The sequence below is a fragment of the Astatotilapia calliptera genome, chromosome 3 (genome assembly GCF_900246225.1).
Source record: "Astatotilapia calliptera chromosome 3, fAstCal1.2, whole genome shotgun sequence".
Lineage (NCBI taxonomy): Eukaryota > Metazoa > Chordata > Actinopteri > Cichliformes > Cichlidae > Astatotilapia > Astatotilapia calliptera.
The window spans coordinates 4,405,646-4,422,151 of NC_039304.1; the positions used below are offsets into that span (position 1 = coordinate 4,405,646).

Consider the following 16,506-nt stretch of genomic DNA (forward strand, 5'->3'; position numbering starts at 1 on the left):
ATCCATAATTCAGTGATGAGAACTGAACCCCACACCCCTGCTAACCTACCCCACCCACCACCCAAACCCTGTCTAATAAATGAAATTCAGTGTTATTAGATTTTGGCTTATATTATAGCTTAGATATAGATAATTAATTTCCTCGTCTACTCTCACATACCCACATTTTACAATTGCTGATTCTTATTGCTACAGATGAGAGCATATACCTGTTCAGCTGCTGCTGATATACTTCTTGTCACTGGCTACTCAAGAATCTGAAATGGCCTCTAATTGTGCCAGTTGTTGCCGTGCAGGAAAGATGAGGTTGCAGTCATACAAAGTTGATAATGTTTCTCTTTATTGTTGGTGCAATTTTCTAGAGGCAATGTTAGAAGCATAATGATGCTGATGTTACAAATGATGCTGTTGAAATGCAATCACACTTTTAGTTTTATATATGCACAAGTAAAAGTCAAAATTTTTATTAAACTTTTATTTAATGGATTGCATTTATATAGCGCTTTTCTAGGCACCCAAAGCGCTTTACAATTCCACTATTCATTCACTCTCACATTCACACACTTAGTTCGTTTTTGGAAATAAACTTGTCATATGGCCAAAAAACGCAAGGTGTGCAAATTCATGGCCCACATTTATCTGTTAATCATAACTAGAGCTCTGCTGCTTACATAAGCTGAACTTTTAGCTGTAGCTATAGGAACAGAATAGTGCTTTTGCTGTTTGCCATTTTTAAGGATAAAAACAGAACATATGCACAATGTCCCCTCATTTACCATTTAAATGTTTCTAATCCTGTCAGGTGAACACTTTCAGTTCCCCCATTCCTAAACAAACTTGCTGGATCTTTTTTCTTTCTAAAATTGTTCCCCCTCATCTGAAGAGAAGGAAGGCGCAAATGAAAGTGTGTGTGCAAAGAGATCAGAGTTGAATAATGATAAGTAAGCAGGCATTTGCAGAAATGCTGGCTGGTTGTAAAGTGAGTTCTCTGTTCATTCTCTTTCTCCCCCTTTCACCCTCTCAAGCCTTTCTTTGGTGTGCCTTCCAACCCACTCTGTCTTGCTGTGTCCCAACTCATGCCACCACCACCATCCCCATCCGTCTCTCTCTCTCTGTCTCCAGATAAGGCCAGTAGAGCTGCAGGCTGCTGGGCTGGTTAATTGGAACAGTAGAGTCTTGAGGCCTGGCCAGCGAGCCTTGTGCTTCCCACCAAAACATCTCCAGGCACCAAGACAACCACACACTTGCTTCAGGATACACACACACACACACACTCATGCACACAAAGTCATCCGCTCAGATTCTCTCAAACCCCCCAGCAAACATTTTACACTTCACGAATGCAAAGCAGCTTAAATCTTGTGAACAGGTAGGATTCAGTATTTTACTCAAAGAAACTAAAAGAGGAACAGTGTACTTACAAATATAACAACCTGTACATTGTAAAATGGTTTAAATAGCCTGAGCTACCTTTGTTTGTTTGTAAGAACATATCCATACATTTAGCACCAATTAGTGATCTGAAATTCACTTGTGCGCCATATGAACAGATGCCGTAATTTCCCCTTTTGGAAATCTAAGAGAAAAACATAATTGTTACCCTCTTTATTTAGAGTAACCCACAGTACTGTCCACATCTTAAGTCTGCATGCTCTTACACTTCTTGAAATGTTAGAAATAGGTGGAACCGAATTGATATTGGTGATGTGTTGGTTGTGACCAAAGTAGGGAGGGTTAGGCATAACGAGGAGGTCAGTGTCAAAGTAGGGAGGAAAAAACAGGACAGGTGATTTCCTTCTTTCAGCTCCTTTAATGAATGCTTGCTTATTTTTTGGAGAGCTTTGCATTGCAAAAGAACAATGTCAAACTATTGCCAGTGGAGGCTTTTCACAAGTCATAAGCAAATTGTCTTTTTTCCGCAAAGAATCGTTCAAACTCAGAGACGGTTCGGAGGACCACATGCCTTTTGATGTTTTGATATTTTAAAATAAGTGATTATGAGTTAATAAATGAATTGACTAAAAACACTACATGCGAGCAATAATGAATATGAGACTAATATTGATACTATAGTGTGATTATCAGTACATAAACTCTGAAACAGCATAATTGCAGGCTTAGAGTCTGCTGTGCTATTTATTGCTTTATGCTCAGTGTCTTTCTCTCTCCCTTTAATGGAGGTTTTTTTTTTTGGCTCGATTGATTGATTGGCTTGATTTTTCATCTCACAGAGGGCATTTTATCTTTTACCTGATATGCGATCAGCAAGAATAGCTTCAATAACCTCTCCTACACAGTACTCCCTTTAAAAAGCTTTCATATTTGACATTGGTGATTACTGAGTCACCTAATGAAAAGACTGCATGGAATAAAAGATGGTGCAGAATTTACAGACTTATCTCTAAGTAAAGGTCGATATTTTCTATTTGCTGATATATATTGGCATTCAGAGTTGATGATAAATTTAAAAAAAGAAGAAGAAAAAAGTTAAGAGAATCATTGATGTAATTACTGTTCATGTTGCACAGTTTGTTGCACTCTCCAACTTCCTTGTTGACAACATGTGCTTGGGACACCATAAACGTTACAACCAGTTGATCTAAGCCGAGTAAGGCAGAGGGTAAATTACTAATCCACAAGTTGTTTGAACAATAAAACGAGATTATTTTGAAACTACATTGTCATATTATCTTACTCATAAATAGCTATCCATCCATCTACTTCCGCTTATTTAGTTCAGGGTCTCGGGGGGACTGGAACCTATCCTAGTTACTGAAAGGCGAGAGGTGCAAACTAGACAAACTGCCACATAGAATCACCAATTACTCTAAGCCCGCTAACAGCATGTCTTTTGAGTGTGGGAAGAAGCCTGAGTATGATGCAGAGAATATGAAAGCTCTACACAGAAAAGTCCTGGAGGGATTGATTTGAGCCCAGGGCCATCTTACTATGAGGCAACAGTGCTAACCACAGCACCACCATGCTTCCCATCATAATTAACTACACAAAACAAATTTCAGGGAAATCTGTGTATGTTTCATCTGTCTGGAAGAAAAGAAAAAGCTGAATGATTGGATTTTTGAATCAACACTGTCAGTATCAGTTTTAAAAATCCTTTATTGGTTGGGCACTTATCTTTCTATTTCTAGTATGATGTTATGTTGCACATGTGTGTATGTTTCACAATGCCCAGTCAAAATGTAAAGATTTGTGACCACAGGAAGAATAGCTGCTACACTGCTAATCTGGATCTTAATAAACCAAACTAAACCCTCTATAGCTGCCTTCTCTTTTCAACCTTACAACATTTTAGTTTGCAGAGCAAATGCATCTGTTGTCCATGATTCAGCCTGTCAAAGTGTCACAGTAAAAGGAGCAACAAGGAGTCCCACTAAAGTCATTATGAATCTGGCTGTTACAGAACTAACAGCTAGGCTAAAGCCCTTGATCTCTTTCATTAGCATCTTCTTATCAAGGCTAAACGCAGTTAGCACTAACAGCCAGAGCTAGTCACTAGTGGCTTAAAGCTGACGAGACTGATCAAAGTCAGTAGCCTGATGTTGAATAAAGAGCTACACACCTCTATTAGTTCACACCACTCACGTGACTGAAAGGGGTCTGTTCAGCATGTGCTATACAGATTCCATTAGTTTTTCTTTATTAAGCAATCATTTTGTTCTAACTTTTGTCACCAAGGTCACCAAAGGGGTTTTATATCAAAACACAGAGTATGTACGATACAATGACAGTCTGATTGATGTCTGGATAGCTCTAGTTCAATTTACAGCTTCCTTAGAAATGTCTCACTCAATGTATCAAATGAAATACAGCCCTGCCTTTTCTCCATCTCTCTTCTTTCTCCTTTAATTTTTTTAAATGACTTGATGCCAGCCATCTCTGCCTATGATTCTCTTTGCTCTTCCTTCTCATACTAAATCCTCGTGTTCCCACTTGACCAGGAATATTAAAAGTGGCTCAGCGTGCCTCTCTGGTTAATTAGAGCACAGCAGTGGCAGCAACAGCTTCATGCTGACGGATGGTACACTGCTGAGCTCCTCACAGGCCAGGATTAATGGCTCCTGCCTGACTACGATATGCCGTGTGTGTATTTGCTTATATGTAGAAGCTGTGTGTGTGATGCTTAGTGCACATGAATAGTATGAATAGTGAGTGTTTTACTTTACATGATTTTATTATATACATTTTTCTTAAGCTTTAGCTATAGAAAAAAAATCCACAGCACTGAACTCTGTGCAGGAGGAGGAAGTTGATAGCCTGGCACAGTCCCACACAACAGGTGTAATCTGGACAGCAGGGAATCTGCAGACGTGGAGCCAAGACGTAGCTCAGTGAGAGATGAATTAAACAAGAAAACTCACGTTTGCACGCGCACACAGCAAAACTAATTTTACCCTGACAAAACAACTACATTTATTTACATAAATACATATTTAAAGCTATTTTGATCCATCACACAGTTTTAGATACTGTACAATTAAAGCCCAGATAAAATAGGACTGTAACAAAAGGAATTCATTCTTGAGGAAAGTATTATTATTATTATTATATTTTTTTTATATACTATATACTTTACAGAGTGCTCCTTGCATTTCGTCCTATGGCAGCTGGGATAGATTCCAGCTGTCCCCACTATCCTGAATTGGATAAGCTGAAGTGGATGGGTGACTATACTATACTGTACTATAATTTAGTTAAATGGTATAGTTTTACCTTACTGGGTGTATGTGGCATTTAAGCCCCTTGACTAGAATAGGATGGCATTCACTAAACCGGCGTCTGATAATGTCTAAAGTGAAACATTGTAGTAGAAGATGAAATTAAACAATGCTTTCACTGGGAGGTTGATAGTGTAGATAAGTCATTTTTTCCATTAGAAAATTCTGTTCAAGGCACTATTATTATAACTAGAAAGAATGGATCCTTCACTTTTGCATCAACACTTAAAATGCATATTAATCAGGTCTACTGTTTTTGCCTGACTGCCGTTGGTGATTGTAAATAGGAAATTCAGCTGTAAATTAATTTTTCACCACACTGTATTAATCCATAGTCGGAAGGGAAAGCAATGTCTAAAAGCAACCAGGTTAAGAAACCAAACTAAGCGGCTTGTTCTATTGATCTCTCTCTGCTCTGTCTCAGTGCTGTGGTATCTGTATCACAGCATGGCACCTACACGGGGATATTGTGACTTGAGTGACTGATGTCTCCCTCTCTGGCTCTCACATGCTGTCTTTCTTTCTCACTCTCTCTTACTCTCTCTCATTCTTCCAGTTGTTGTATACATTTTGGCCAATTAATCAACAGCCACATTTCTATGCTGTGCTGAGACTTGTTTGCCTTAATAAGTTGTGGTTATGGTTTGTGTTCTTTCGCCATTCAGTTTGATTCAGTACTCCAATGGAACTGGCTTGGTTTTCTGTTGTTGGTAGCTATCAAACCTTTGACTACCTTTGTAAATGTCCCAGGTGGTGGGAGCGTCACCACCTGTGGCCTCAGCAGAATGCCCAGCACTGCCCCCTTAAGCTCACTGCACCACCCCTCCCCTGCACCTGAGCCAGGGACCACACCTCCACCACAAACCTCTACTGTAGTGTGATTTAAGCCAGACACCCTTAGCAGTGCTGAGGTAGAATTTTTGTCAAGATAGTAGAAACATTCCCATGGGTTAATCTGCGAGGAAATGGGTCAGTGCTGGCTTACATGACCGTGTAGACGTTCTGGGAGTTGTAGAGGTTCTACTTTTTGTACAAATTAAGTAAGATCAGGGTGTATGAGACTTGGTACAGACTGTGTTTTAAGTCTAGTATATTGCTGTAGCTTAGTTTGGATTTTTTAGCCAGGGGGATATCAAGCAAGCATTCTATTAAAACAATAGTAAACCATATTTTTTTAACTGGAACTGACTAAGGCTGATTTTGTCTTTGTTAAAACAATGGGTTTAAGTGCCATGGAGAGAGCCACTGAGGAGTATTTGAAAAGAAACAGATGCAGGTCCCGAAATTAGTAGATTACACACACTTCAGCGTAACACTGCACAGTCACATAGGGACAGTAGCTTTGCTAAATCCAAACAGCTGCATGTGCAACCTGAATCAATCACAAGCGCATGGTACAATTCTCTGAGCTCTAGTTACCTCTTGAGACTTGCTGTGTTTCCTCAGTGTCCTTGGGATTTAACAGTACAGTCAGGCAAGCCAGCTAAGATCATATAATAAGCAAAAAGAGAAAGCGTAGAGGATATGTTGACTATCAGCGTGGTAACCTTCATAAACGCAGCAGTAAGAAATGCAAGGAATGTTTGGTTGTCTTTGGTGGTAGAAACTCTCCAACAAGACAGAAAAATCTCTTGGCCAGGAAATGTTTTTGTGCTATGTACCCATAATGGTGCACGAATGTAAACTCTCAAACTAAATATCTATTTAATGTTCCCTTGTACATGTCATTGTATAAAATGTACATATAATGCATAAATCAATTAATATACATGCTTGCACATAAGATTGTTTCTACTTCTAATAAAGTGATTATTGTGTAGTGAACATACTTATGTGTATATTCTTGCAAAAGAGAAAAGAATGTATTGAAATACTGATACAGAGCGCCGTCTCGGAGACGTTTATTTTGGTGAGACCAAAATAAACCAGCCTCAATTTATCACTCCTAGAGGGATGGTGTGCCTGCCACATACTTGTAGACATTTTGTCTCACTGTGCTTTGCATTTAACAACATCTAGACTTACAGTTAGCCATGTGTTTGGTGTCTTATGTATACATATGAGATTTGTGAAAAGCTGCAATCATAAAGCATTACGTATATCTTTAGCCTTTTCTGTCAGAAAGTCATTGACATGTAAAGAAGCTCTGCACTCGACACTCGACATTTTGGGCATAAATTTAGAAAGGTAGATAATAGAAAAAATAACCAAATATGACTGATATCAGAATTATGTTTTGCATGCATAACCTAGTAATGCATTGTGCTTTTTCACATATGTGATGCAATGTCCCACCCTTCCAGCGACACTTTGTAACACCCATGTTACAAATATAACCTCACAAAAGCCATCTAAAGGCAGCATTCATTTGTCGTGTTATCAGTGTGTCGTCTACCAAACAAAAATGGTCCCGTCTTTACTTGTTTTCCTCCCTCTGCTGTATCATACAGCTCTCTTTTCCCTCTAGTCTCCCTAATCTTTTTCCACTGATGTTAAGCTTTGACCTTTGGAGATCATGGTTGTAGTGTAGCAGCTCTCCCTTTCACTGTATTTCACTCACTCTTCTTCGCTCCTCCTCATGTATGCCAATATCATCTCTGTTGTCACTTTGAAGCGAGGCAGGATAGCACAAGGGAGCACGAGCAGGGGTGAGCCTAGCTTTAATTGCAGACTGTATGAGATTGAAATTAAATCTCACTTAAGAATTAATGGCTAGGGATTAGGTCAAGCCCCAGGGTCAAGACCAGCTATTCAGATAGCTATTGACTCTCCAGCACTCCGATCTGAATTGCATTTGATTTAATGATGTGTGTGTTTGCATATGCATATCCGTAAAGTGTGTGTGCACCACTATGGGGGGCTGTGATTTATCAAATATTACCTCATTCTGTTGAAAACCTTATGTTGCGTGTGTGTTGCGTGTGGATGGCAACTTTCTTTACTGGATATCAAAGAATCAAGCAGATGAAATAAGACATTTCTTTTATTCAGGGTCTTTTGGGATGTATGGAGCCACACAATTGCTAAACTTACTTAGATGGCTGTAGGCAAACTTTTTTGAAGTGTCAGCTTTGAACTGAAAAAAAGTGTAGGGATTATTAAATATAGAATATGGTGTGCAAAACTGTAGGCAAAGCAAAAAATGAAATACCATATCAAATATCTATTAAGGCTATCAGGCTAATTGCTTACCAACTAATTTGAAATGTAAAGTGTTTGCATGTAACTGACGGTTCTGTCTTTTTGTTCTTCTTGTTTCTCCCAGATTGCCAGCACCCATCACAGTCATGGAACCCATACCTGCGTAAATCTTTGTGTTCTGTGAGTTTAAGGAGAAGAATGGCATTAAACTGAAAATGATGAGCACATCAAATGCTCAAGCAGACACCAGCAGGCTCTGATACCCGTCTACTATAAAGCTCCCTTCCTCTTTTGCTCATTTTCTTCTACTTGCTCTCCTCCTGAAGAAAGATCACAATCTTCCCCCCACCCCACCCCCAAGCTTCTGGCAGCAGCTCAAATTTCCTGGAAATTGCTCCGAGATCTGGATTTGAGAGAGGAACATTCTATTTTTGGTCCAGGATAGACAAAGAGGCTTTTGAAGAAACAACTGTGTTGAAATTATCATATTCCCCCTCTTTTATTCTCCCCCTATTCCTCAGTCCCAGAGGCACCAACTGATGGAGAGACGAAGGAGAGAATCAGGATAAGGAGAAGAATTAACACTAGAGAGAGGAGAAAAAAGTGCTTATTGGTCAGGCAAATTGTAGTAGAGCACCTGTGAGGATTGCTTACCCATTGACTTTTATAACCGAATTCAGTACTATATGATACTTCTTGTTTATATTCCTGTTTATACTACAGTCTTTTTTCCTCAGTGAAGAGAGAGCTGTTGCTCATTAGACCTACAGCATTAAGAAAGAAGGGGGACACATCAGAACTTTGAGCATGACAAGGGGGTTAAGAATCCTGTATTTGCCCGTGTGGCCTCTGGCCCTCTTCAGCCTGCTCACTACAGTGAATATGTTGGAATTCAGTGGGGCGCCTGGCCAGTGGGCACGTTATGGGCGCTGGGAAGCTGGATCAGTGGGTGAGCTGAGCTTCAGTCTCAAGACCAACATCAGCAAAGCCTTGGTACTCTACCTGGACGATGGCGGTAATTGCGACTTCTTGGAGCTGTTGATTGCTGGTGGGCGCCTCCAGTTGCGCTTTGCCATCCACTGTGCAGAGCCAGCCACCGTACACATGGAGATACGGGTGAATGACGACCGCTGGCACATGGTCTTGCTTACCCGCAACTTCCGTGAGACCATGCTAATGGTAGATGGGGAAACAAAAGTGGCAGAGGTCAAGTCAAAGAGGAGGGAAATGGCTGTGGTCAGTGACCTGTTTGTAGGTGGGATACCACCTGACGTGCGACTGTCTGCACTGACATCCAGCACAGTGAAGTATGAACCACTCTTCCAGGGCTTGATCTCCAATCTGAAGGTGGGAGAGATGCCTCCTACTTTGCTCAATAGCCAGGGTATTCAGAGCGACCTGGAGTACCTCTGCACCAAACAGAACCCATGCTTCAATGGAGGGTTTTGTTCTATTCAGTATGGAGAAGTTCACTGTGACTGCACCCACACTCGCTTCAAAGGAAAGTACTGCAAGGAAGGTAAGGCACCATCATAACTCTTGTATTTGTCTTTGTTTTATAATTGCAGTGCAAAATCTGCGGTTAGTTCAAGTCAGAGTCTTGCAGAGAGGTCTGGGACCTCATTTCACTGTTTAGGCTGTCGAAAGTCTCTTCTAACAATGTTTGATGAAGGAGGTGCTGATGCAGTGAGGGCTCAAAAGGAGGAGGGTGTGGAACTTTGTGAATAGACTACTTAAAGTGTGCATGATCTTTCAGTGTTCTCTCATCCAGTATTTTAAGAACCTCATTTAAAGATTGAACTGCTGAAGAAGATCACTCTTTTTAGGGATTATGTGAGTCATACAAGAGTTGCAGACATGGCACAGGTGCAGCTTTGATTTCAGCAGGGACTTATTCAGAAACAATATTTAACATCAAAGCTGCTGAATATTTCACGTTTAAGATCACACATTGAAGGTCTGCTATTTCAGCTGGCTTTCTTCTCGTCTGTTTTTTAGTGAATTTACTTCTTTCTTTCTTTCTTTCTTTCTTTCTTTCTTTCTTTCTTTCTTTCTTTCTTTCTTTCTTTCTTTCTTTCTTTCTTTCTTTCTTCCCAAGCCTGTTGTCTCTGCTGCTCTTGCTTTCATTTGCTCTTGGGATATGCTCATATGCTGTCAACTCATGTCAAATTCAGTTCTGTTTTAAACCTCTGGCTCCCTCCTTCACTGACACATCCCATTTCCATATCGATGTTTTTTCTTCTCCTTCACATTCTTCCATGTCTTTTTCTCAGCATCCAGTAGCATATCTTTCATTCACCTCCTACCACCTCTTCTCAAGTCTATCTGGACTTTCCACCTCTCGTCACCCCTCTCCCCTCCATGTCTCTCTCGAATTTGCTCCCTTACTCAACTTATCTCTCTTTCACCTTTACCCGCTGTCAGCACTTCCTACTCCTGACATCCCTCCCCCTTCACTTATCTCTGCCCTATTTCTTTCATCCTGTCTGCATCTCTACACCTTGCTTGGGAATTCTCTCACTCTCTATGCAGCCATCAGAACTTATTTTGTATCTTGATCACCTGTAATGCAGGATGAGTGGTCTTCACTACCGTTATCACTATGGTCTATTATTGCTTTGTAACCTTTAAAATAATCATTTGACTTAGTAGTTTCTACCTGGTCCTGCATGATGAAATCACTCGTAATTACAGCATGTTGAAAAGGTCGATAACTGTTTTGCCAAGTTATGTGACAGTTGTTTGATGCTTTAGACTTTTGTGGCGCTCGCAGATAAGCTTTGACGGTGCTGAAAAAGGAAATCAACCCAAACAAAATGTTTTACTCGAGTCCAGCTTTTGATAGATCTGAAGTAATAAGAATAAAATTTGCATGTTAGATCAAAGCTTTTGATTTATTTTGATGTAGGGTTAGTGTAAGTTTGGAGCGGTCTCAGATAGCTTAAAAAGCTCTACTGTGCTGCTTTTGTTCTCTGCAAAAAGCCGAACAGAAGCCTTTAATTAATGCAGATGAGCTTTTGCTCTTTAGTGACCCTATAGCACAGCAAATGATGTCACTGCTGGACAGCCGTATAAGTCGGTCTGTCTCTTCCTTCCAGTCTCCCTCTCATATTTCACGGTTCCTTCAATTCTTCAAGACTTTTCTCGCTTTCTGTTTCTGTGGCCTGTGTCAGATTGCTGTTTGGTTGCAGCAAGTAGATACTGCTGCCTTGCTCTTAGCTAAATTGAGAGCAGAATACCAATGCAGTGCTACAGTGACTGCAGGAAGCATTTGTCCTTTTGAAATGGAGAGAGTAAGATAGAGGGAGAGAATAGAGATTGAGGTAAGGAGGAGAGAATCAGAACAAGGAATTTGTGGAGAGAGCGATTGCAGTCGTGAGAAATGGAGAAGAGAGCAAGAATGAGGAGCGTAACATGAAGATTTTCATTTGCTCAGGCTTAATTTATTTCCAGAGATGTTCTTTGGTTTGAGGACCGTAAATTGGGTCATTATGGCTGACTGCCAGTGCAGCGGTGTATTTACTCCTTTCATCTAACACGTGGGTGGGAATGTAAAGGTCTTTCACTCTCACTTTCAGTCAGTTTTAAGGCCCTTTAGATGTCTGCACTAACAAATCCATGTCTCACTGTGTTAGCTCAGTGGTGAAGGGGCCGTGTCAAAGGAAAGATTTTTTTCCTTTTTTTTCTTGATATTTTAGGGAGCTGCTGTCTGCTCTCCTTAGAGAGGATGAATGTATCAATCCGTGGGAAATTTTTTAATGATAAGACATGGCACTTGCAATACAGTTATTGGTCTAGTTGATCTGTGATGTGCTTTTTGATTATCCTCAGAACATAAAATAACCAGCACAAGATGCCAGCAATGATTCTGCACAATATTAAAACATGTAATATTGCGATCTACATTATTTAAGACAGTTAGTTCATTTCTGTTTTGCATTGGCTGCAAAGAAAACAAAGATAACATTATGGGTGAGGTTTTCCGTTACTGTTTGTCACATAGATATCTGACAAGCAAACCGTTTTAATTATGAAGCTGTTTGTGTTGTTGTAGACCATCTTAACTGTTAAACTTTTTCTCTAAGAATTGCTTCAGCTCTATCGCTATAGTTGTATTAAAGGTTGGGCAGGTTTAGTTCTGCAAAGTATGGTATTTGACAGACCACTAAATTTGGTAAAAGGAATAGAAACTAATTCTGAACTAAAAGAAATATGTTCCTTCACCTGAGACAAAAACAATCAGAAAAATTAGATGAACGCGTCCGATGATTGCGATGTGTCCAGCATTGCCCAGGGGCAGATCATCTCTCATCTATCAGCTATGTAATGCCATGCCATTGACAAGTCAACAAGTCAACACAAGCCAGCTACTCTCCAACCTGTGTTGAAGCTGAAAAGTGCAACTCAAACTGGAGACTGCCTTTAAATAAAAGTTGCACTTTTTGAAACATGTTGGCTGCAGCACTGATGTAGAACTTAAAAGGCAAGGCAAGGCAAGTTTATTTGTATAGCACAATTCAACAACAAGGTGATTCAAAGTGCAAAGTGTGCATGCAAAGTGTGCCATGTTTCCTTTTGTGGTTTGCATTGCACTTTTTCAAGTTGTACTACCAGTTGGCTAGAAGTAAGGGAGTACTTGTAGGCAAACATGAAAAACCTAAGCTAGTTATAACAATCTGCTAGCAATTGCAGTAATCACTTTTTTTTTCACTGATTTTTCCTAGCAAGGGCCTTGCTAGGCAAAATCAGTGAAAAAAAAAAGAACCACTGCCAGCCAGCAGGTGAATACACATTTTTCCCCAGCAACTGGTGATTGTATCCAGTACAGAGAAGAACTCTTGAGCAGTGTCAGAAAGCTCAATGACTGCAATGATATGCAGTGTCATATCTTGTCAAATATTTTGCAAAAATTGATATTTGAATATTCAGTGTTAACACTTTGACACCCTGTAATAATGCAGTGTGAACAAATAAGTGAAAACATTTATTATCCAGGTCTAATTCACTGCGAAAATATTCGTGCCCAGACTTTTGAATCCTTTGATGAATGTTGGTTTAAAGTTCAATCTGTAAAATCTGAAAATGAGATGTGACAGCTGAGGTTTTGTAATCCAGAAAGGTTGTGCCATTTCAATTCCCTTAAGCACAGTATGTTTTATGTTATTCCTCTGCTTTGTAGAGTCTGTATCTCCTGTTGCATTGATTTGAATACCAGTGATCTAACACAGCTCTTAGCTGCCTTCATCTACGTCTGGCACTTTAGTATTTTCACTCATTTGCATCAAAATTGTTCAGGTTAAGGTTGATCAGACAGAATGAGGGATGAAGGTGGACATCATAAAAAAACAGCCTCATTTTTTTTTAAAATTGACTTGATGTCAAAGCAAAAATTCACATTTTGCCTCAAAAATGGCTTACTAAATGCTAAATACTAAGGACTGGGCTAACAAACACGCTGAAACATTTCTGTGCTTTATTTGCAGTACATAAAGGACAGAAATATACTGCACTTCCTATAATTGTATTTTATAATTTACCATTGGGGTTGTAATTAAACTGGTTTTAGAATCTGTGCTGACCTTGGCTTTGTTCGTGTGTTGACCTTCAAATGGCGTTGTAGGGCAAAAAAGCTGAGCTCACAGTAATGAGAGGTTAAATTACTTTGTGAAAATGATTGTTGTTCCATTAATTTACACAGCAAAATCTGAAGAGTTTTCAGGTTACCCTGAGACTGGATTTGCTCTTAACTTGAAAGGTGTTTGACATAGAGTGAAAATTGCTAGCTAACTTGACAGACTTAAGCTGTTAGAACTTATAAATCATAGGTGTCAAACTCTGGCCCGCGGGCCAAATTTGGCCCGCAGCCTAATTACATTTGGCCCGCGAAGCCATAACAAATTACTATCAGAGCTGGCCTACTGGTATTATACAGCTAATATATACATTGTTTAGTATTAAGCTTTGCTTGTTCCATATTCAGTTTTTTAGCAAAATGTGTTTGAGTCCATAAGAAAAGATTCATTCTTATATCTGGAGGAATAAATATATTTCAATAAATATTAACGTTAGCCCGCGACTTTGTTCCAGTTTTGAATTTTGGCCCACTGTGTATTTGAGTTTGACACCCCTGTTATAAATGGACCACAGTCAGAACCCTCATTAGAATTCATTGAAAAGGAATGAATTCTGCATGGCATACATTCTTCATAAGATTCTTCCTTCTTGGAACAAACTGGACTTCAGAATAAGATCAAGCCTGTAAATAGTACAGGAATATGGAAATTATTGATCTTTGTTGCAAATGTGCCAGATAGGGGTTCCTCAGATGTCCCACTAATGGAAACACATTGCTTGTTTTTACAGCAGGTATGTACAGCAGGCTAGATAATGTGACGTGGAATTTTACACTGGCATCCTGAAGCAGTTTTGAATTTTCATGTGGATCCTTGTAGCTCAAATGTTCATGGCCTCCCTACAGTACTGCACTTGAATGCCAGTTAAATATACCAAAGAAGGGCTATGTTAACTCTGCTAATGTGCTGCCTCTGTAAGTCAGATTGTGTAGATTAGGCAAAAGTTGGCAAAAGTTTGTTGGTTTCACTGGAGAAGGATGAGATTTTGATGTGAAAATGCTACAAAATTCGGCCATATGTTGTTGTTTTATTAGCCTCTGACAAGAAATGATATTTAACATCACGCAAAATCGGATGTTAGCCGTTTTTGGTAGTCAACTATACACAGCATGTGTATATACCACTCTATGTCCACATGTCTCTATTTGGAAGTGCCAAATAGAAAATTGTTGAAAAACAGCTGCTTAGATTATTACTGCTCTCTGGACTCTAATTTACCTCCATCATCACTTTTTATTATACATGTTGGATTAAAGCAGAAACCTGAGTCTCTGAGAAGCACCACAGTTAACGTGCCTGGACCCTGCATACCCCCATCTTAACGCAAGCTGTGACCTCAGGCGAGCCTCTAGCTGCAGGGTGAGGAAGAGAGAGAGAGAGAGAGAGCTGTGGTTAGGAAGTCAAAGAGTAAGCTTGAAACACACGCTGTCCTTTTTATAGCCCGAGGAGATGTTTTAACACTGTACCATCAGATGTGGTTTTCCCCAACAAGCCAGAATAATCTGCTTTATCAGCTGTTGCAATGAAAGATAAGGAGTCAACATCTCAACGCTGCAACACCCATGAACTTGACATTTTAATTTATCTACCACGTAAACATGTTGTTTTTTGTCTTAAATTGCATTCTGAGAAAAAGGTGAAAGTCTTGTACACTGAAAGAAAGGGAAAGCGGCCTGAAAAGTCAAAATAGTTTGACTCAAAACATTTATGAGTTTCTCTAAACTTTTGACTTTACTAAGAAAACATTGTTTGTGATAAAGTCATCAGACCTGTGGTGAAAAGATATCTCTCCATTTATTCATTTCTTTATTTTTTGTACATTGTGCTGTCCTTCCCCTGAGTTTCTTAGTTTCACCAGCTAGACAGCGAGATAACATGCTTCAATAACCAGACTTATTTTCCTTTTTGCGCTGATTTATTGAAGAATGGCCTTCTCTTTGACCATCGTAAATCTGAAAGTACAAGATACTGTATTAGCTAACTAACATTGTAAACTAGCTTGTTACCCTCTTACTGCAAGCTAACAAGATAAAACTTTCAATGTACAAATTATTGTACCATTTTTACACAAAACAAAAGATGATAATTATTTTACTGTCACTCAGACTTACAGACATATCTTGTCCAAGGCAACAACATTTTAAGGTCCGTATCAGCTTAGAACGATAACATTACGGTATCACTTTCCGCCATCTTTGATTTTTTCACGTTTTCATTTTTTCTTTCCCAAAGTAGTCAAACCCATATTACAAAGCAACCACTAGGGCAGTTTACAACCGTAATATTCAGTTTAAGTTATAAAAGGCAGAACATACATTTTCTTCCCCCTAAAGAAATTTTAAGCTATCAAGAAAAACTCAACAATCGAGATATTGTTACCTATACCTATTAACCTGTGTTTGGTCATTCAAGTATATTTTCAGTGATTGGGTGAAAACGGTCAGTGATGTTACTTCAAAGGCAAAACAGAGTGTATCCGTACATACATAAAGTGAGTGTGTATCCATACAACTAGTGTGAATAAGACCAATTAAAACATGTACCATCCACTCAAGATTTACTAACAGTCAATTTGGAGGAGCACTACTCAGAATAGTATATGCACAATGCCATTATTTAAAGGTTTTCCCCTACCTCTATACTTTTTCGGACAATTATTTGGTGTAACCTAACGTAAAAACTAAATATGTGAATATTGTGAAGTGAAACAACAAAGCCTTTTCACTTTGCTCATATATGACACAGACATGTATGGTTAATGTTATTCTGAATATCTTTTCTGTACCACTGTAACAATATTAAGCCCAATCAATGTCGGTATGACTAGTGATAATGACCAAAAAATACACATCTAACCTGTAATTTTTGTCGTTTAGGATCGACATTTAAGGTACATAGGATATATATATATTGGTGTGTTTGATCAATAATTCTATATTCCAGTTGTATTACATATTATATTGTACTGCATTCAGATCTCACACCATTCTATATGC

The 16,506-nt window shown here is 39.2% G+C and overlaps 1 protein-coding gene across 8 annotated transcripts in view; it reads left to right on the forward strand.

Moving 5' to 3' along the window:
* Positions 1–16,506, forward strand: part of nrxn2b (neurexin 2b) — a 700,882-nt gene that overhangs the window by 66,679 nt on the left and 617,697 nt on the right. For all 8 annotated transcript variants that reach the window (XM_026160309.1, XM_026160315.1, XM_026160297.1 and 5 more), the window contains exon 2: positions 8,002–9,396. In XM_026160309.1, coding sequence (XP_026016094.1) covers positions 8,685–9,396 — 712 coding nt within the window. In that variant the 5' untranslated portion in view covers positions 8,002–8,684. The remainder of the gene's footprint in view (positions 1–8,001; positions 9,397–16,506) is intronic.